At 35.9% G+C, this 22,268-nt stretch overlaps 1 protein-coding gene across 1 annotated transcript in view; it reads left to right on the forward strand.

The window, feature by feature from the left end:
• The window catches only part of LOC131035746 (proteasome subunit alpha type-6), a 97,534-nt gene that overhangs the window by 53,984 nt on the left and 21,282 nt on the right, over positions 1-22,268 (forward strand). Inside the window, exons 5-6 of the mRNA XM_057967485.2 lie at positions 16,479-16,537; positions 16,695-16,777. Coding sequence (XP_057823468.2) covers positions 16,479-16,537; positions 16,695-16,777 — 142 coding nt within the window. The remainder of the gene's footprint in view (positions 1-16,478; positions 16,538-16,694; positions 16,778-22,268) is intronic.

The raw sequence follows: 22,268 nt of genomic DNA on the forward strand, positions 1-22,268 counted from the left end.
CACACCGAGAGGAGCCTACTCTCGCACCCCACCCAAACTTTATGCCGCTTCTTGCCATCGTCTTCAAAATTAGCCTCTAATTCCTTGGCTTGCTCGTGTTCATCTTTGCTTCCGACGAATTACCCTTCAACACCATCTCCTTTTCTTGTAGAAAAAAATCTCAAGGTGTCCCACCCAATAGCCACCTGCGCATGTTGTTCATCTTGGTTTTCTCCAATTGCTCATTGCATGAAGGGTAACATCTCTTGTGCCTCCTCATCACCCTCAATCCCTTCAAGGATGTGAAAACCTGAACTTGGAATCACCCATTTCAAAATGGAGCCGGACCTGTGAGTCCAGTCTTTGTGGACGCATGCGTTCATGACCCATTTGATCTCCTCGTCACGATCCAATTCCGGACCCTAGGTGACCACCATTGACACAATCTCAACATTGGTCCTATACCTATTCTCTGAAATTCCGAATGCATGTAACTGTCGCCCTACAGGGTCATCATAATCTCCACAAAAGTATCCTCCTAAAAATTGAAGAGGGCTTTGATTCTTTTAGTTGTAATCGTTCCTAGGAAGGCCAACTGCTAACGAGTAGTAATGAGCGAGAAGTTGGCCTCCATGTCGAAGTAGAGAGATGCCAGCCGCGAACACAAATGCTCTCCACGCCACCTTCGCCACCTTAAAACACACCTCACACAGGCAAGATCACATTCTCCAACATGCCATATAATGATTGCCAACTACTCATGGCATCAAGTGATCACCCTCCCAATCCAATTGGCAAAAATCTGTGAGATTATGAAAATCCTCCAAAACCCCTTCTGTACAATCCAAATTCAATTTAGTTGCCCATTTTGAAAGGGCATCCGTCACATCGTTTCTTGCACATGGAATGTGCAAAACCATAGAATCCTCAAAGGTGAGAAGCAATTGCTTGGTGGATTGGATAAATTTATTTAATTGCCACGCTTGGGCTTCCCCATTTTTTATAGCATTCACAATGATCAAAGAATCCCCCTCTAAATGTTTTTTCGTGAGGCCCAACCACTTGCTCATTTTGACCGCTTGAAAAGTCGCTTAGGCCTCTACCTCATTGTTTGTTCGATCAGGTAATTTTTTTGGCCCTACCGCAATGATGCTACCATGCCAATCCTACGCAACATACCTTGCACCAGAGGGGCCAGGGTTTCCTTTGGATGCACCATCGAAGTTCACCTTGTGCCATCACTCCCTTGGTTTATTCCATTCAGCTCTCGCTGAGCCCTCCATGGTCGGATTAACCCGAATATGCCCATTAATAGGCCAAAATATAGTATAATATTCTATATATTCAAAATATTAATATACGAATGTAATGTATTTTATACAAAATAAATATTAAATATGTAATTTAATTTATCTATATTTAATTTTATATCAATAAAATATATATATATATATATATATATATCGTGTTGTTGAGGATGTTTGTTTCCTCCATTTCTGTAGCTATTGGCTTGGGGGTTATCCATTGCTGAGTAGAATATTCCTATAATTGGGAGTTCTCCTTTGCTTTACCTTGGTCTGAACGCCCACAAGATGCATTTTTTCTTGCGTGGTGTGGTTGAAGAAATCCTCTTCTTAGATAAGCTTTCTGTGGTGCTGAAAGAGCTGAATGTAGCGCAAGATTCTGATATGGTTGTCTTTCAATGGGAGACATAGACTAATTTTCCATTGGGAGACTTGAGGAGATGTTTGTGGGCATTCCTTGCAATCAGAGGTGGCTTTGGGCACATCTCCGATACTGGAGACACGTCGTAGTCCCTAAGATGTGTCTTTCGATAGCTTTGGTGACACTACTTTCATATTTTTTCCCTAGCGAAGGAAGTAACCCTTTAGTGAACCATTGCTTTTTTAGACCATTGACTGCTTGGTTTTCTAATTTTACTAGAGTTCTTTGAGCCTACATTTTCATATTATCATGCTTCCCTAGTGCCATATCAGAGACTTTTGAATTCTTCTTCAAATGCTTTTTAAACAAGTCCCATGTTGTTTTGGAGGTTGCTTTGGGCTTTGTGTATAAATTTAATTCTATACCACTCAAGGTTGCTAGGAATGATCTTAACTAGTAAGATCTATCATCCTCGCCATTAGCTATCCGTAATGTTTTTGCAAGTTTTACAATGCCTTATAGGATCCTTTGATTTGTTACTTATGAATTGTGGGAGTTTTTGCCTCTGAATGTGTTACCCCGAATTTAAAACGCTCATATTTTTGAACTTTCATTAAATCCCAATGTCTAGCATATTTGAATGCGTATTTCAAAAGATTTTTCAATTATGTGGTTTTAAGTCTAGGCCATCAGCTTTGTGTCCGTTATACCATGTGTTGGTCAAAGAGTTAAAAGCATCGAAACATTAAAATCTTTAAAATCATGAGGCCACAAAGAAAACCACCTTACAGATGTATTTTAAGTACCATTTTGAGATGTGCAACCAATTTTCACAACTACCCACCTCTCTATTCATAAGATTTTATTATTTACATTTCTATAAACCTATTTTTGAAAAACGTTAAAATCGCATTATTGAATGCCCCATCATGAACAAATTCTCTCGGCTTATGATCATCTCAGCCCATCTGATACTTGGTGAAAATTTCAAGCCCAAACACCTCTTCATTCAAAAGTTGTGATTAAATCTTTGAAAAAGGGCAAGAAGAAATGAATAAAATAAAATTATAAATCAAATAAGTTCATTTCTCAAAATCAATTTCACAATTCATGATAAAGAGGTTATGAGTTATGAGTTATGAGTTGTGAATGTTGAATGTAAAAGTGGTTATGAGTTGTAAAAGCCAAAATCACAACTCACAACTAGTTGTGAAATCCAAAATCCAAAATCCAAAATCACAACTTTGAAAAGTCAAACGTTGAGGGGTTGTTGAATGCAAAGGGGTTATGTGTTGTGAAATTGAAAACCACAACTCTTAACTAGTTGTGAGTTTCAAAAAGTGAAAGCTATAGGTTATGAAAGGTGAAAAGTGAATGCAAAATGGTAAAAAGTAAAAGCACGGATTGTGAATAGTGAAATTTGAATGTAAATGAGTTGTGAAATGCATTTTCATAACTCACAACTTGTGAGTTGTGAATTTTGAGAACACAACTAAAAGGTAGTTATATTAATACCTCCAAAAATCAAACTCTCTAAAAGATTTTGATAACTGTAAAGTTCGTTTCTGCAACCTCAACCTGCATCATCTCTACTCGTGTACAAAATGAAAGGTCTTGAATAGACCATAAGCAATCATCAAATCCGGAAGGATAAAAGATTTTTTGGAAGTTGTAGCTGCTATTACATTGGTAATCACTCATGCAAGATGCAGAGACAAATCGTGCTTACTGTTTGACCAAATGCTTTGAGGGTATATCATCTCATGGAGATATGATGGCAGCGTAATGTTTGACAAGTATTCTTCAAAGAACTTGCAAAATGTGGAATAAAAAACAAGGTGGTGAAATTTTTGACAAGAATATGTCAAAGTAATATGTTCCCACGGAATGAAATGATAACAAAATGTGCTGAAAATGAATTTCGTGAAGAAGCTCTCAATTTTTTTTATCACTATACGTGCACAATTCACCTTGTTGCCCGTGCCGGCTATATTGACAGTGTCCTAATCTTTATTATTTAGATGCAAGTTAGGTGTGTGGTGCATGTGTGGATAGGTTTTCTTCGCGCAGTAGAAGGGCATCGCACATGCAAAAGATGGAAGCATCGACAAGCCACTTGAATGTTTGACAGAATGCTTCAAAGAGATGTGATCTCAAGAATACAATGGTCACGGGGAAAGGCGCAAATGGATTTGTTAGTAAAGATTCAGAAACTTCAACATATGTGCAATGTGCATTCAACATATGTGCAATGTGCATAGAACCAAATTCCACAACCTTTGCCATCATCCTCTTCGCCAATGCTAAAATGGGAGCTTAGGAACAAAAGATGGACATCCATCAAAGCACGATGTAGGGAGATTTTTGTCAGATATATGGTTTGAAATGCTATGATAGACTTGCTTACAAAACTTGGAAGTGTATACAAGGCGGGTGAAATGTTTGTTGAAATATTTGTAGAGAATGCACCAAATAAAATAATTGAAAAGGCTCTAGAGACTTTCAAACAAATATGATTGGCAGGTGTGAAGCTTGATTCACCACCTTGGCCAACATCCTCATTGTCGTGTCGAAATAGAATCTTTGAAGATTGTGTATGGATGTGCATCAAAGCATGTTGGTATAGATATTTTTGTCAGATATTATGATTAGAAATGCTCTTGTAGACATGCAAGCTGACGTATATAGAGGATGAACAATACACATGAACTCTCTAATAAGACGCCTCGAGGAGATGCCATCTAATGGAATGTAATGAATTGCAATGCAAGGTTTGTGAAGATTGATGAAGCTATAGAGAAATTTTGCTAGATGTGGAATCCTAAACACATCATGTGAATTATTTGACAAAATGTCTCTAGAGTTGGCATCTCATGAAATGCATAATGGTGCATATATTTTTTTTTATCAGGATTCCCTCATATGTTTTAGTGGCAACCACTATGGTAGATGTATGCAGGATGCGGAGCATTGACAAGGCATTTGAACTATTTGACTGAATGTCTCAAAGTGATGTCATCTCTGCGAATGAAATGGGATGATTGATATTTGAATACAAAATAGATTTGCTGGAAAGGCTTTAGACACTTTGGAACAAATGTAATGGGCTATTATACGACAGAAGTGTACAACCTTGCCGTCATCCTTGCGCCTATCGCACAGGTTATGACGATTCATGAATTTATGAAGAACATTTCAATATCGTTGATGTTGTATTTGCAACTATTGTGGTGGATGCAATACAAAATATGGGAGCATAGACAGCATTGAAAATGGTATAATACTCATGCCAAGTTAAAAAAAAACCTCTAAAATCAAATATGTGTGCAGGTCTGCACATAAAGTGTGGAAATAGAGACAATACATGTGAGCCATTTGGCAAAATACATCCAATAAATATAGTCTTGAGGACACGGACATAGCAGAATATGCTCAGTGCGTTTGGTGATTCATATGCTCTCACATGCCACGAATTATATGCAGAATTCCTCTTTATTTCATCATCCCATGTCTGCTATTTTTCTCATCATGGTGTTCTTGATCAATTTTATACTGTAGCTCCATATTGGATGTTCAAGAGACTGTTCAAGCAATGTGTAAGCCACCAAAAAAAACATGGATGAAAGTTGATATTCGGTGTTGAAGTTATTGACATTGTAGATTTCCCTTCTTGTGACTCATGAAGAGAAATGGAAAGAAAGATGGGAAGGGATTGGGAGTGAAAGGATATCTGTTGTAACATGTTGTACATGTGATCGATCATGAGACTTTTGGAAACACTTAAAAAAGGAGGGTTGGTTCTTGTTTTTCTTAGGTGGTATCAATTGTCATCATGAATTGACCCTTGATGTTATAAAGCCTATGTATGGACATCTATCAATTTAAATGGTGCGAATAAACAAAAACCAACATATCATTAATAATTTTTAAGGTGATTTTTGTTGCAATGACAGAGTCATTCAATTTCAACAATAGACACAAGTTCCAACGACAGAGTCTTCTCTTTTAACAAAATGCTTGACTGAGGAGTTATTTTCTATCAAAGCTTGCAAAGGGAAACAATCGACTCAATGGAAGGAAAGAATGTTGACTTCAGATGCAATTGGAATATGTTTCCTTGAAGGTTAATTTGTTGATGAATGAATGATTCTTGTATTGGGCAAAGATTCAATGCCACCTCGTCAAGATCAATTATTTGATCTCTTCCTTGAAGTTTTCAAGTTTCTAATTTAAAAAAATGACTTATGTCACTTAATGTAACCAAAAGTTAGGAAATAGACCTTATTTTTGAAAAATTTATGCAAAACATAAATATATAAGGTTCATTATGTTTATTATATTTAAAAAATGTAGTTAAAAAGTAGTTATCGAGGTTGTTATAAGTGGTTACCGAGAGGAGTGTAACGTCCCCTCTCAATTGAAGCATCAAACTGCAATAATCACTTTGCTAAGTCTGTTTTAGTTGTGCATCTCCCAGACTTGGTCAATTTTATGAAATTAAAGGAGACGAGTGTGTGGGGCCGGTTTCACTTAAGTCACTTAAGTGACTCCTATTTTTCAGTCGTTGGAGGGGCCAGAATTTAAGTCATGACTTTGCGCCCTTAGGAGGTGGGGGTATTTTGTTTTACCCTGTCGCTAAGATAAGAGATGAGGTTGTTTTTATGACTTGGCATAGGCTGGCGCCCAGGTTTGAGTTTGGAATGTTTTTGCTGACAAGTTCACTAGGGCGGAATTAGAAACTTTCCATTTTTCTACCATCACACCATTTTGGAAAGAGAACTGCTGTTTCTGTAGCTGGAAGGATTGATTTATGATGCCAGGAAAAGGTTAGTTTGTCATTCACGATATACGTTATTTTTCTTATCTGCAAACCCTCTCAATCAATACAGGATGTAGCCCCTGTAGGTCTAGCTTGGACGTTTCTCCAGGTTCTGGCAGCAGTTCTGCAACCATTTGCAGCTACAATTCATTCCTTTCCACACAAGGAAGCTGTGTGCTCACCTGAAGTTGCTCTGTGCACAGTTTTGTGACCCACCAGAAATAAAAGACAGACAACCAGCAAGAAATAGGAAAACATTATTCAGGCTTGCATTTCCATCAACAACCGACAGTCCCAGGTTCACAGTTCTGATTTAGTACTTTCAATAAGATGTATTCCTACTTCTGTACGATATTCTATTCTGCTGAATATCATTCTATGTAGTCTGTATCAAGAGCAGAATCTGAAGTTTAAATGGCTTTATTGCTGGTAAGAGTAGTGGATATTTTCCTGTAGGTCAATCTACTGTTTAAGGAATAACTTTCCAGAATCTTCTGTGTAGCGTTTTGGATGGGGAAAGTTGAATTTTATAAGAGAGTATTATTTCTGTGTTTGGTTTTGAAAGATTTTGTATTATTTTCCTTGTTTACTACCTGGGATATTTCAAGGAGAGCCTATAAATACAAGGCTCATTCAAATGTAAAAGTGACAAATGTAGAGGGGGAAACACTGGAGAACTTTTGGCTTTCACATTTTGTACTCAACTTTTGAACTTGTATATTTATAAAAGAATAATAAAGAATGCATTTAATTCGTATGTCTTGAATGTGTTTCTTAGTTATTAGTATCGATTTCTCGTATGTTAAATTGATAATCCCTTTGTTTACTTGTGCACTCTTTTGATCTGCAGTTCAAATGATATATGTAAATGATGAAACAGTCATACCCTGGTATCTTGGTTTGAAAGTGCTAAGGCAATTTGTTACTTTGTATGTTGAAATGTATTTCCTTTATTTCGTCACCATTGCATATCAAAACTTGTCTTGTGCTTAAACCTCCTTTGTAATCATTATCTATTGTGAAATCTCAATTGGTATTCGTATGTCTACTGTTGGGGTTTCTATTATTCATCCTCTTTAGTTTTGTTTTCCTTCCTTTTGTACTTTTAGGCCAAAAGTACACAAAAATTACAAATAGCCCCCATCATGCGAGAGAGCTGCCCCTCTCAAACGTAGAGGAGGATTGTGGTTTTGCTACAATCTCTCCAACTGTTGGTGCTGTTGTTACTGCTTTTTGGGCGAACAGGGTCAAATTTGAAGATAAATATGAATTTTGGGAGTTTTGCCTCTCTACATTCAGACTTGTTGGGGGAGTCACCATCTTTCTTCTCTTATGCAACATCTGTGACTGGAACTTGGTTGGGGAGTTTTGATTCATATATTTTGGTGCTTCGTTTGCACTCTTGACCATGTAAGAATACTATACTTGCACGATCTCAACTTTTTGCATGTAGGGGTTGCCTTCATAATGTTTCCTGTGCTCCTTTTGTCTTCAAGTTGAATGCTCAAATCCTTGGACTATTGACTCTTCTATAAGTAGTTCTTTGATGCGTTAGATATTGTTTTCGTATGTTTATGATAATCAGTCTGTGGACTCTCCTTTCCACTGTTTTTCCTTTGGTGGTGATTGTATTGAAGATTTCTTGACTGAAGCAACAAGGTGCACACATGCTTTATTAGGGAGTGGAAAGTGCCTTGCTATTGTTTCCTACTCTACCTTTGTGCATTTTCTTGTGTAAATCTATTTCACTTCCCCACTACCACTCTGATTGATGTTTCGTCTTTGTACTTCGTTCTCGGGATGACTGGGACTTTCATTTAATAACCCTTCATTTTCTTCAATTATTTCCCTTAGCCTTTTTCTTCATTCCTTTTGTCCTCTTATTCTCAAGGATCATTCGACGTTTTAATGATTCGGGACCACTTTGTGATCTCTTCTTGTTCTTGTTTGGATACAAGGGCAGTAATTCTGAGAGTTGCCTTGTCGGTTGGTGCTACTTCTTGTGCCTGTCAGTTCCTTTCCTCGTAGTGCTGGAGTATTTGCAGAACACATTGTTCTTGTTCTTTTTCCCTGCACAGATATTGTAAAATTATAAAATGTCATGCAAGGAGTCTTGGAAAATAGTTCAGGATGTGATCTACTTCATTTACTTGCAAGTTATTTTAAATCGTGTCCTGTGGTATTTTTCTCCTCATGGCTTCCTTTCATATGTGCTCCTTGATGGATATATCCTACAAATTTATGAGGTCTTGTGGAAGGTTATCTTTTTTTTTTGGGTTAGATTACACTGGTTCTTTTGCTGGCTGTGTAATAACCACCATACCTCTTTTTTTTTGAAAATTTTTCCTCTGAAAATCATTAACTTGCATTTTAATTGTTTATTTCTGTCATAAAGTCTGATAGAGGAAATCAGCTTACATGCATCTGCTATTATAATGTTTTGTTGGAACATTCACCAATGGAGTCAATGCATGATAGATGACAAGATATGAAAATATTCATAGGGTAAATGTTGATTTTAGGATCAGAAATGTAAGCGATCAGAGAAGCAACACAATGAACAATGAACACAGTATTTTACCCTGGGAAAACCCTCCTACTCAAGGGAGAAAAAACCCAGCAAAAATATATCTGATATATATATATATATATATATATATATATATAAAACTCCTGGCAATCTGATCGGCTACTCAAGGATGGCCATCTGCTGTTGAAAGATCGAACTGCTTCTTGAAGGTGCAAATGAAGATGAGAATTATTGATTATAGAATGAAATAACATCACCTTGTATATATATCAGCCTAGGCGACCCTTCATCTGGGTTGGCCCTTTTGATAAATAGCAAATAATGATATGATTTGTAATAAGACCGACTTGCCTTATTTATCATTTATTATTTTAACTTAGGAGAAAATATCTCCCTAAGCTACAAACAGTAACAGTAAATACCTCAAAGATGGATGAAAGTAAGGTGTACCAGGTCTGAAGACCCTAGAAGTATTGCTACATTAGTCTGATATAACAGAATCAACCCTTTCTGTTCTCTAATTAAGGTCGAGCAGCATTGCAAGACATCAAGATCATCGGCTTTTCCAGCTTAGAACTTTTCTAAGCCTGACACATCAGCCTCAAGAGCTCCCAGCACTCTCAGAACAGCCCTCAAATGGCAACAGTAGGTAGAATACTAGTCTGATATTAGTGCTAGAACAGGGCTACCAGCACAAAACCAATATCCAACCACCAAATCCTTGTTTGCTCAATATACACAAATGACTGAAAGTGATGGGAAGAGCCTAGGCATCACCTTTCAAGGTGAAACAAACCCCAAGATTTAGGCATTTTGTAACTGTAATCCTTGCCAATCACCAGGAACAAGGGCATATTGTATGACCCCCTTAAGAAATCACTCCCTTGTGAATAGTCACCAAAAACCGATCAAATGGAGTTGGCCAACAAAGGAAAACCCTATCCAAACAGCTCCAGTGGTTTTCAAACTGATCTCAGGTCTTCACAACTCAACACATGTGCGTATGGCCAGCTTCTTGGAATATGTACGAACAACTAAAACTTGCTAGGAAAGCATCAAACATGGGAAAAAATCTTCTGCAAATCAATTATATATTCGCTCTCAAAATCTGCAATCAAAATATCTCAAAGAGCTTCATTTGTGAAACCTCAAATCTACAAGTGCTTTTAATAACAATGGTGACTTGTGTAGAATTACTCTAAACCAGCTAGGGGTTGTATTCCAAATCTGAAGCCAATTATGTAATGAGGGTTTTCGTCCTCACAAGATCTAAGAACATGTAGGTTCAATCTGACAACATTTCGTTATGTGTACTCTTCTGCATACAGAAAATGATAGCCCAAACCTCCTTTTATAGCTTTGGAGGGAAAACAATCCAATTTGAAATTTAAAATTACTCATTTCCCACCCAAAGTACCTTTTACAAATATGAAAGTGACTTGTGTGTAAGTCTGCTTCTCCCAGGGGTTCACGTTATGGGACATAACATCACTTTATAAAAATATAACACTAAAGTAAAATAATATAACATTAACATTAGAACTTTAGTGTATATTTTTAATGCTACTGTTCGAGTTCTGAAAATCCAATCTGAGCATGCCAGGATGAAGTTGACGCAGTGGGATGAAAATTGGTGCCAACTCGGAGACTTACTAAAAGTAGGCGTTCTCTCCAAGAAGTTTGGAGAACACCTTGAGAGTCTGAAAACTTGTCAAAAAGTGTAAACACAATCCATAACACCAACTGGACTCAAATCCATCAACGAAAACAAAGAAAGACTGAATCGATGCACTCCAAGATCTATGTGGTCTCCTTGCCAATACCGATTAGCCTATTGGAGCTTAAGAATGGGCTAATGGTCACCCCTGCTGATCAGGCTTGATAAGGGGACACTATAGGCTGCCATATTTATATGGTCATTTTTACCAACTCGACTTCGTAACTCAACCTAACCTCTTGTAGGCAGCGATGCAAAATGGCTATTTCCTAACTCAATATGCTTTGGATATAATCGAGTAAATAGGATAGATGAATACCAATAATTATATGAGATTCATATCAGTATTTGCATTAAGATATCACAATTTGTTTCATTCATATGCATATATATATCTGCAGTTCAAGGAATGTTCATAACATGTGGTACACTTTCATAAGTACAATAGGTGTATATAAACTATCCAATGGTTGCTAATAACTTCCAACCATCGACAACTACCAAGAGCAAGCGCATACAACCCACAAAAGTAAACTAATCTTGCCAGCTACAATATACAAGTAAAATATAATTAATAGGAAGATTTCTCTAATTACAACTTTCTCTAGCAAGAGTTCATTGTGGGGATTCTGTTGCCCCTTGAAGTACATTATTCTTTTCCGTACAAGTGGTTCTTTGCAATGTATCAAACTATGTGATGATTTTTTGGGATTCAATTGATGATTTAGAGTGAATCTAGATCGATTCATATTTCTTGAGCTGTGATTAAAAATAAGTCAGTTCTCTTGAGAGTGGATGGTCCACTTGGCACTCATTGTGCCTAAGTGATACTCACGAGTGCGAAGTATTGAGCCTTCCTAGGATGTCACCTATCTCAATACAACTTTGGTTCGAGCTCACTTTTTTGGTACTTTTTTGTATACATTGTTCTTGTCAACATAATGAATACAATTGTCCAAGAGAATTGTAGTATACAATGAACTTATTATCATCTGTTTTCAATAGGTATTTCCTTGTGCATGCTAGGAAGCATGATAGGAGAGACAAGGCAGGGAGAGATCTTATGTTTTCATTTTGAAAACCACAACGGAGAAGATTCCTAGTTTCTTGCCTAACACCAAGTTTGGGGGAATTAAGAGTTCCAAAATATTTGACTTTTTATGCTTGTTTAATGGGAGGAGTAATGAAAGAAAGCTGCATAATGTCTACAATAAATGAGATATCTGTTAATTTAATTAAAGGGTATGATGGGCACATTGACCTCATGATGAAGAAGGCTAGAAACAAGAGCACATAATGGAATAAGTGGAGAAAGAATTGGTTGAGGAGGAGTATATGTTATGTTCTACAAATCATTTTGTTTATGACAAGAGTAGGAAGTTGAGAAAAGAATTATGATTAAAGGGAGAAGACACCTCTTAAGATAACCATAAACCTTGGTTCTCATTTCAATTTGGCAAGAAGAAAGTTGCAATGACTAGGGTAATTAAGTTTATTCTCATTGATAGCCTTAGGAAGAATCTGACTGAGTGAGTGCAATGTTTGGTGTTTGAGCAGGATGCTCAATTGTAGGGGTTGGGTAGTTACCAGCCCCATTGTGATAACATTTTTGTTTGAGGTCTATTAATATAATTTTAAGTTTCTGCAATTTTATGCCCTTGATTAATATAACCTAAGTTATCGATTCGGATACGGGTACGGATACAGATACAAATACAGGTACGGATTCGCGGATATGGGAATTTTTTTCCTTGGGTTTGGGTACAGGTACGTCCCCACACACAATATATATGTGTGTGTGAATTCTTAATAAAACAATATTATATTAAATAAAAGTACATTTGTTAAATTTAATTTAAATACTTTAAAATTAAATTAGTTAAATTTTATATATAAATACTTTAAAATTTAAATTAATTATTTAATATTTGAATTAAACGTAAATATTAAAAATAAAAGTTATAAAAATAAAATAAAACAATAATAAATTTAATTGTACTAAAAATAAATGTTAAATTCTTATAGCAGTTTAATTTAACTATAAATAATACTTTATTTTTAATGTCAGAATCATATATTAATATGAAACGAATTTTACCAGCTGTGAAAACCTTCCCAACACCTTGTGCTTGTTGGAAATATTGTCATTGATGTCAAGAAGAGCTTTGTTAAAGTGTATTGTCAAGTATGATTAGCTGAGAAGTTTCTTAGTATATCAAGAATCATTCTATATTTGATTGGTTTATTTACTTGGTAAGAATGAAGTGCTTGAAGCCATAACAATGGTGTGAAGACAAACAACTGTTATTTTCTCAAGACACAATTATCAATATTGAGGGAATGTTAAAGAGTATACAAAGACAAAGATTAATTCTCAGTAAGCGAGAGATTATGCCAAGTTGTGAAGTAAATTGATGTGACTGCAGATCTTCAAATGAAGAACAGTAGCGAAGTAGTTGATGAAACAAACCCGGTAGTGAAGTGATTGACTCCCAATAATATTGAAGGAATAAAGACTTCACACCAGATATCCACATTCGCATATAAGATTTCAAGTGATGTTACCTCCACCATATATTTTAAATGGTTGATTGAACCAGATATTGTGGACAATACAAATTCTACAGCCAAATGATATTAATTCCTTGGTACACAGAATTTAGAGCAGGCCGTGAATTACATATCAACAGACTCCAGGAGAAAACAGGTGGAGAGCTTTATCATGCCAATTAGACTATGAAACCATTATTGTCAATATAGCTTATGAGAGAAACGGGTGTGTAGTAAAAGGTGATTTTGCTGATATACATGTATCGATTGAAATACAGCATGAGGGAGAGGTTTCAGAGATTTCAAATTAGAAAGTTTGTGAAAGAAGTAATTTAGACACAGAGGAAGAAGTGATTATGAACGATCATGCACATGGAGAACATGCACAGCGATTATAATTCTTATAGCTAATGAAGCGAATGAGTAATCATTAGTAAGCAGTGATTAAATAAGTCAAAAAGAAACGATTGTATTAGACTTGTGTCTATAAACAAAAACAAATCAGAAAAGGATAAGCAGTAATTAAGAAAGGTTATGTCTTTTTAAAAGAGATGTCAAACATTGATTCAAAGAATGCAGTGATTATCACTAACATTCAAAGTAATAATTGTTTTGTGAGAAAGCATTGATCGTGCTGGAACAAAGCAGCTATACTAATTTCCTCATTGTGAAAGAATTTAATTAAATGCTACAGCCGACTTCATTTAGTGAATAATTGACTTAAAAGATTTACTGATAGATTAGATACAAGAGGTGCGATTTGATTAAAGACAAGTGTGATGTTTCAAGGTGAAGTGCGATTCAAATTAATACGACTTGTTACAGGCATGACTTGTAATTAACAAAACATAACAAAAGGACATGCCAATTCGATAAAGGCATGACTTGTAATATATTTAGAGAAGAAAATTGGTGTGGAGTAGTTGGTGAGTGTGTGTAAAGAATGTAGTATGTGTGAGTTGTGTGCGATGAGGAGTGTGAGTGAAATAAAAGAATGAGTGGTGAGTAATAAAGAAATATATAATTCAGATATATTACTGCAGAAGAAAAAGGAAGATTGCTGATGTATTTGCTGATATAAAAGAAGAGTATACACAGATGTCAAAGAGGAATTTATACAGATATAAAGAAGGATATTTTACAAATATAGAGAAGGATATGATGCAGATTTAAAGATAAATTTGTAAGAGACTTCTGGTAGTCTTATAGAGAAGAATAAGTGAAGATTGAAGAGCTTATTGTAAAGAATTTAATAAGAGATTGATACCAGTTTTATGGCAAATTTAAGGTAATCATAATAGCAGATTTAAGGAAGAATTTATAGCAGATGTAAGAAAGACTTTACAGCAGATTTGTGAAGGAGAATTGAGACAGTTGTATATGCAGATTTGTGAAGAAGAGAATATACAATTGAGAAAGTAATATAGGCAGATGTGAAAAGATCAAATCCTCCATCATCCGTTGTCATAGCAACATTGTCAAGGTGGAAAATCAGATTTATGTGAAGTGGGAGTTGGTGCTTCTAGTGGGTTGGTGCTCACAAAATCAGATTTGGGAGTTGGTGCTTCCAGTGGGTTGGTGCTCATAAACGTAGGGTTTGGTGTCATAGCAACATTGTCAAGGTGGAAAATCAGATTTATGTGAAGTGGGTTATAGTACTCATGAATTTTGAAGTGGGAGTTGGTGCTTCTAGTGGGTTGGTGCTCACAAAATTAGATTTGGGAGTTGGTGCTTCCAGTGGTTGGTGCTCACAAACGTAGGGGTTGGTGTCATAGCAACATTGTCAAGGTGGAAAATCAGATTTATGTGAAGTGGGTTATAGTGCTCACGAATTTTGAAGTGGGAGTTGGTGCTTCTAGTGGGTTGGTGCTCACAAAATTAGATTTGGGAGTTGGTGCTTCCAGTGGGTTGGTGCTCACAAACGTAGGGGTTGGTGTCATAGCAACATTGTCAAGGTGGAAAATCAGATTTATGTGAAGTGGGTTATAGTGCTCACGAATTTTGAAGTGGGAGTTGGTGCTTCTAGTGGGTTGGTGCTCACAAAATTAGATTTGGGAGTTGGTGCTTCCAGTGGGTTGGTGCTCACAAACGTAGGGGTTGATGTCTCTAGTAGTTTGATGCCTACAAACATTGTAAAAGAAGAATTGTATAAAAGCATTGATTTGCCGTGGTTTTCTCTCGTAAGGGTTTCAACGTATATATCTTGTGTTCTACTTGTGTTCATATTAGTTAGATCACATATAAATGTTGTTACGCAATGAATATGTTAATGAGATAAGTTATTGAAGTTAAAAAAGTTTAAATTGGTAAAATTTGTTGTTATACTGATTCACCCCCCCTATGCGCCCCCCTCCCTCTCAGTATAACTGTGTGCTCTTCAGTGCTTGGGCATGCGCAAACGTGAAAAACCTTCGCACCAATGAAGACTTTATTAAAAACGTTTTTTGCAGGAAAAAAACGAAGCCGGGCCGGACCTGGGATGAAACGGGGAGCGAACCTGGTTCGCACCTGTACCCGATTGTGGGTGTAGAGTCTACACGGACGAATTCCGTAACTTAGAATATAACCAATGCAATATGCATTTTATCAATAAGTTAAGGATATTATCTACATATTTGATTTGCTGGTAGTCAGTTGCACCTAAGTTGTGGGAGGCTTCATTAAAAATTTGAAGGTTATCATCATGGTGTGGGTTTGCCTATTACTTAGGGGATACTTTTGGCTTCACGAATTCACTTTGCTTATATTGACACAATGTCACTACGTAAAATCAAGTAATTATACGTTAGTCTGTGCTTTTTTGTGCTCTCCATACATCGTTGTTGTTCTTAGCTAATCAGAAAACATCTATTGAGATAGCTTGCTGTTTTGAATGGAACTTTTTTATTTTTGCTGCTGAAGCCACCAAAATTTCCCTGATGATGAAAATTAATTTCTTTTTAAGTATTATCTTTTTTTGTTAAATTTGCAAGAATATCTTTTCACACCATTCAGAACCCAAATAATCAACTTTCACAATTTTTTTAATTATTAAATTTGCCAATTAGTAGTTTGAAAAAACAATAAATGCCAAATGGGTACAGCGGGGTTCTATTTCAATTTTCAACATATTGTTTCTTTCTTGCTGGTTGTTAACATCCTAAATATTCTTTTGCTTCAAACTTTCTGTTTTCTTGTGCATAATCATACATATTTATGTTATTGTATATAACATACAGGCTTGCAGATAAGTCTCAAGTGTATACACAACATGCGTACATGAGACCTCTGGGAGTAGGTTGGTATACATTTTTTTTTAATAATATGATATATAAAAGGGTATTGCAATTTGCACTTTTTGTTTGTTTTTGTGAAGAAGTACAAGTTTTGAACAAACTATTTTGTGCCACTACACCATATTTTTTTTGATTTACATACATGTGTTGGTTATGCAGCGGCCATAGTTCTTGGTATTGATGAAGAGTTAGGACCTCAACTTTATAAATGTGATCCTGCAGGTCATTATGTTGGTTACAAGGTATGAATCATATTACCTCCAGCAGCCCATAGTGTGTGGTCTTTATGGCAATAAATGCATTTATGATAGCATGCAATTGTAAATTTATTTTTGTCATTTTGTCAGGGTCTTAAACCTCTTATTGCATTATCAAGCACTAATGCAATGGAATGTGGTATTATTTATCAGTGTGATTCAAAGATTATTTATTGAGAGAGAAAATGTGGGTCGATATGGATATAGAAGCTTTCCATAACAAAGGGGTTTTGGCACTAGTACAAATATAGCCTTATGTTTCTCTGAATTTTCTTTATTGGGGGATGTGTTTCCGGTATGATAAAAATGTTGGAGTTTTATGGATAGAAATAAGGGTATAGGTTGTGTACCTGTTATAAATATAAGGGTATAAAAATATACTATAGATCCTTTGTGGTGCACATTAGACTCCTGGTACAGAATTCAAAACCAGGATGGTTAGGTTAATTAATGGTGCTCCATGCTATTTAATTGAGTGCAGTTTGAGTACAAGGTCAGACTGGTAATGTCAGAATCACAAGAAGTTTGAGGATAAGCGCCAGACTTACTAATGTCAGAAATATCAAATCTAACAAGTTCTGTTGAAGAGGTCAAAACAGGCTATGCCTGCTGTATTCTAAAATTATTTTGATGTGCTATTTGAAACAGTAAATATGTTTGGTAAGTTTAATTGAATTGAATATAATTCTATGTTTAAACTAACTATTAATGCCAGGGACATTGTTTAGCTATCCAATTACTTGAGCTAACTGGATTGCCAATGCTGACCTTTATCCAAGCTGCAAACATAAATTATTATTTTTAGGTTGCCGAATGGCAATTTCCTCCACTGATTCTGAGTATGTTATGTCTGGGACTCGGATATGGTTAAAAAACCTTGTTGCATTGACAATGGGTTGTGTTTGTGAAGCCTGAAATGTTGTTTGATCTGCAACAAGATTCCGATATGTGTCCATGGCATTTTTTCATGGAACTCGATATGATTTTGGCACTTCGTGAAAGTTCTATGCCTTATTTTTTTAATAGAAAAATCCACGTCAATTTTAGAGAAAGTGTTGAAAAACCGAAAGGTAAAATGTGCATCATTTTTTGTTGTTTTCGTGTTGTGACAGGTGGAAAAAATGTTCCGACTTGTTTCTGTGCTGCTCATCTATGTCCTCCATTTTCTTTTTAGTTGCTTATCCTCATTTATTTTGTGAGTTTTAGGAGTGAAGAAACCAAGTGCAAATGGCAGAATAAACCACAATGAAGAGACAATTTCTGATTTAACTTTCCGTCGAACTTGAAGATTAGCTTTCTGCTATGTTACTGTGTTCGCCTGTTTTGGTCCACGCACCTGAACCCGGGTGAAGGGTTCAGGTTCTTGTGGGGGTTTGCCCTGGGTACGCACCTAGGCATTTGGGTTCGCCAGGTATGAACCCAGGTACAAAGCCGGCCATATCCAAAGGTGCTGGGGGCCAAAACATAACAAAAACACACATTTTTGACCTTTTTTTGCATCCAAAAACCCTAAAAGCGCCCCTTCTATCATTGGGTTTTCATCATGCATTGATCAATGATGAAGTAGCATACTATTAAATGTATTTAGTTTAATAATTCTGAATATTTCCTTAAACCTTTTTTTGAGGTTTATCTTTTATGTTTTGATATTTTAATCTTTTATATTTTAATATTTAAATTTATATGGTTTCGTCTTATTTTTATATTTAAATTAGAATCATTTGTTAAAGAAATATTTTAATTTTTAAATATTTTAACCTTTCTATTCTATCTTTTTATGAATATAATTGTTTTGATCCATTTTTATTTTGAAATGATTTTTTTAAGAATATTTATATTTATTAAGTATTATTAGTAAATGTAAAGTCACTGAGCATAATTTTATTACGTATTTTCAATATATATTTTGATTTGATTGGTATGGTATTTACTATTTTGGCTTTCATTTTTATTTGCATATTTGCATATATTCATGATTTTATATGTTTGTACGGATGTATCCAACCCCCCCAAAGAATTTTCGTATCGACATGCTGCCACATACCTGTACCCATATCCATACCTGATTCATGTTCCAATACGGTTATGTCATATGAACTGTTAGGAATTAATCTTTACTTGGTAAAGTTAATTTCCTTTTATTTGTTACTTGTAGGAATATTCCTAAGGTATCCCTACACGTCCTGTCTTATTTGAGTTCTCACAACTCATTTTTATTTATTCCATATACGTGGAATATTATATTTCCTCCTTATGAGGATTGTGACACTTTGCACACACATAGGATGATAGATGGCATCCTTAGACTTGGGAGTTACATTCGCAACTCCTCTCTCACCTCTATATATTTGAGGTGCCTCTCTCTTTTCTTCCATGGAAACATTTCTATGCTAAGCTCATTCTCTCTTTCTTATTGTATTTACTTAGGCGTTATGCCATCTTCATAATCATGGGGGTTTTTAGTTTACTTTTCCCCCTTACAAATTTTGTGTCTCTTTGGATTATGGTGTGCTTGCTCTTGGTTTTGGATTCTCATTTTTATGGTAATACTCTACCTTAAAACAATTGCTCATTGATTAGTTCTTTCTTGGTACTTAATGTTATTTTCCTTTCATGAACATAGTCACTTGCTAGATGTGTGATCCAATTTGTGTATTTTGATGATAACTAAATTCTTTATGTAAATAAATTTTTAACACCTCTACGATCTAAGTGTGTTTTTATTTTAACTGACTATATATAAAACTGTATCTAAAGATTCTAACCAGTCTTTTGCATATAAGGAGTAAAACAGTAACTATTTTATTTTTCAAAATAACTACAATCTATGCTAAGAGATGGTGAAACTGAAAATTAGATTGCTATAGCTTAAATGAAAAGGCGTGGAAGGTTAGGGGAGCAACTCTAATTTGATGTTGGAAGGTGGAAGATTGTCGAAAGTGGCTGAAGGCTAGAAAATTCATTTACAAGTTGATTGCACACAAGAAACACATAGGTGACAATAAATTGCATTAGTGACCCAAATACTGTGGTAGTGACTTGATGCAAGATTTGTCTAGTAATGGATGGTTTATTTTTTAGCAATTGGAAACTTGTAAGTGTCGACCTGTTGGTGTGGTTTTTATGCATGCTCAAGTTAGAATAAAATACCTAGAGATATCCTATTCTCTCTTGAAAATATTTTATGTGCTAAATAGATGGATTGTGTGATCACAAAGACGACTCCAAGGTTCCCAAATTCATGTGGGTAGTCTCAGTTGGTTCGTTGTGATATGCTGGTAATCTCAAGGGGGACTTACACAATTGTTCGAGGAGTAAATCATTCTAAGGATTTTGCCGATTCTTAATTTCATCTTTTTGGAATGATTTTCAATAAGTTCTATTTAATCCTACTTCTACCAAGATTTAAAAAAAAGGCAAAAGGATGAGGGTTTAGGAAGATAATTCTAACCCTAAGCTAATCCTATGAACTCGGGAGATAGAAATTGCAAACGTGGAATTAAAACTAATTCCTGCTTCGCCAAATTCAACAACTACACAAGAACGGTGCTATCTTGTAAGGAATTCAAAAGATTTTCGAACAATGAATATAGCAATAGAAGTTAAGTTTCATGTATTTGATTAGGCTACTTTGCAAAATAATTGAAAATCATCCAATTATAAAAAGTATGAACACATCATTCGACATTGAGCAACTTTATCAAATCCTTCATTCAATCTAATAACTTGGAAATAAAATCTATTCTAATGAGAGCCAAGAAACCATACTAACTTGCAAAAGTAGACAAAGATTCTCCAACAATTGAACAATGAATTATGTCTTAGCACTTAAGAAGTATCACTACAACAATTTCTCCGAAATCTCTGATATGAGCTACAAATGAAATGAGGAGGGTTTATATTGGCACCCTTATTACAATGCAATGACGTAGATTGATTTAAGATCAATGGCCAAGATTAAACAACAAACTCTAATTAGGGCAAGCTAACATAGTTATCCAAAATGTACCAATGAGCAGTAAACAACTAATAAATCCAACATTCTTGTAGAAGTGGACGTCCCTTATCGTTTTACTTGGCAGCAAATTCGATGAACCTGGTCACTAGGGGGTCAACCTCTTCCATTGGGATACTTGGCAAATTGTCAATCTTGTATTCCATTAGGTCCATCTCATGTTGACATTTGGCAAAAGTGGTCAACTAGTCAATTTCTAGTTTTTGAAAATCGTCCTTAATGGACATGTTGTGACGTTTTCACACATCGCCCTATTGCAAATGGGGACCCCCAATTTTTCACTTTGCTTGGGGTTTAAGGTTAGTTGTCTTAGTTAGGCATCTCTCTTAGTCGTTAACTTTTTCTTGTGAGGAGGTTGGTTATTTCGTATTAAATCTTGCTTGATTGAGTTGCTTGGAATATTGGATCATCAAGGTCTTACTTGCATGCATGAGGTAGACTCTAGGGTCTTAGGGCGGCATAGGTGAGATTGAAGGAGTGGTCATCAAAGTTGCTTTCAATGGTGAACAAATATCCCAAGATGATTAAGAATGAAAGCATTGAGCTCATTGCAATAAAGTTTGGTTAAGGCAAGATTTTGCTCAAGATCTGCTCTTGGCATGAGCTTGCTCTCAAGCAAAGATTTTGTGCAAATGACCCCCTAAATGCCGCTTTAGCAAGTGTTACCCACATATATTAAATTTTGCTATCGTGTCACAATTTTTCCATGCCTTGAAGTTTTTCTTTAGGGTCTTCCTTCATCCACTTCAATAATATGAATCCCGGGTTGTGGCTTTATGCATTTTCAAAACTAAGCCGCTAGTCTCTTGCCTTGTTAACTTTGTCGTGGGGTTCTCAAGTTTAGAAAGTACCCGATCACCCGACATGGTTGAGGGAAATCACAAAGGGCCGATTGCTCTTCATGAAGATCCAAGGAGGTTGGGTTTCTGATTGATTTTTGAAGCAGTTCGGAAGTTGCGATTCTGACCGATTTCCCGACATGCTTGTGTTGTCAATTCATGAAGCCTTCAAGGGGGAACCACCACCTGACTTAGAAGTTGGTGCGTTTCTCGAGAACACGACTCAAGATTGATACAATAGGCCTGTTGAGGTGGTGACATGAGTATTGACAGGGAGCATGTTATAATTAGTCACCGATGGAAATTGTTTGAGTTTATCTACTCTGTGAACACAATCGCTTGTGCCGTTACCAACTTCGACCCGCCGTGCCAACATGCGACACACATTCTCCAAGAAGCCAATCAAGAAGATTTGCTTGGTATTATCATTAATGACAAGATTAACCAATTGAGGACACGTAAAGGTGGCAACATGTGTTGTAGCACTTGATACTATCACCGTTGCAGATAATATTTAATACAACACCTTTTGAAAACTACCAAAGGAGCGTATGCTATCATGAGTTGTCCTTGTCAGAATGGTTTTGCCTCATGACGACTAATTGCCATTTCGAAACCCAGA

The sequence above is a fragment of the Cryptomeria japonica genome, chromosome 5 (assembly GCF_030272615.1).
Source record: "Cryptomeria japonica chromosome 5, Sugi_1.0, whole genome shotgun sequence".
In the NCBI taxonomy this organism is placed as follows: domain Eukaryota; kingdom Viridiplantae; phylum Streptophyta; class Pinopsida; order Cupressales; family Cupressaceae; genus Cryptomeria; species Cryptomeria japonica.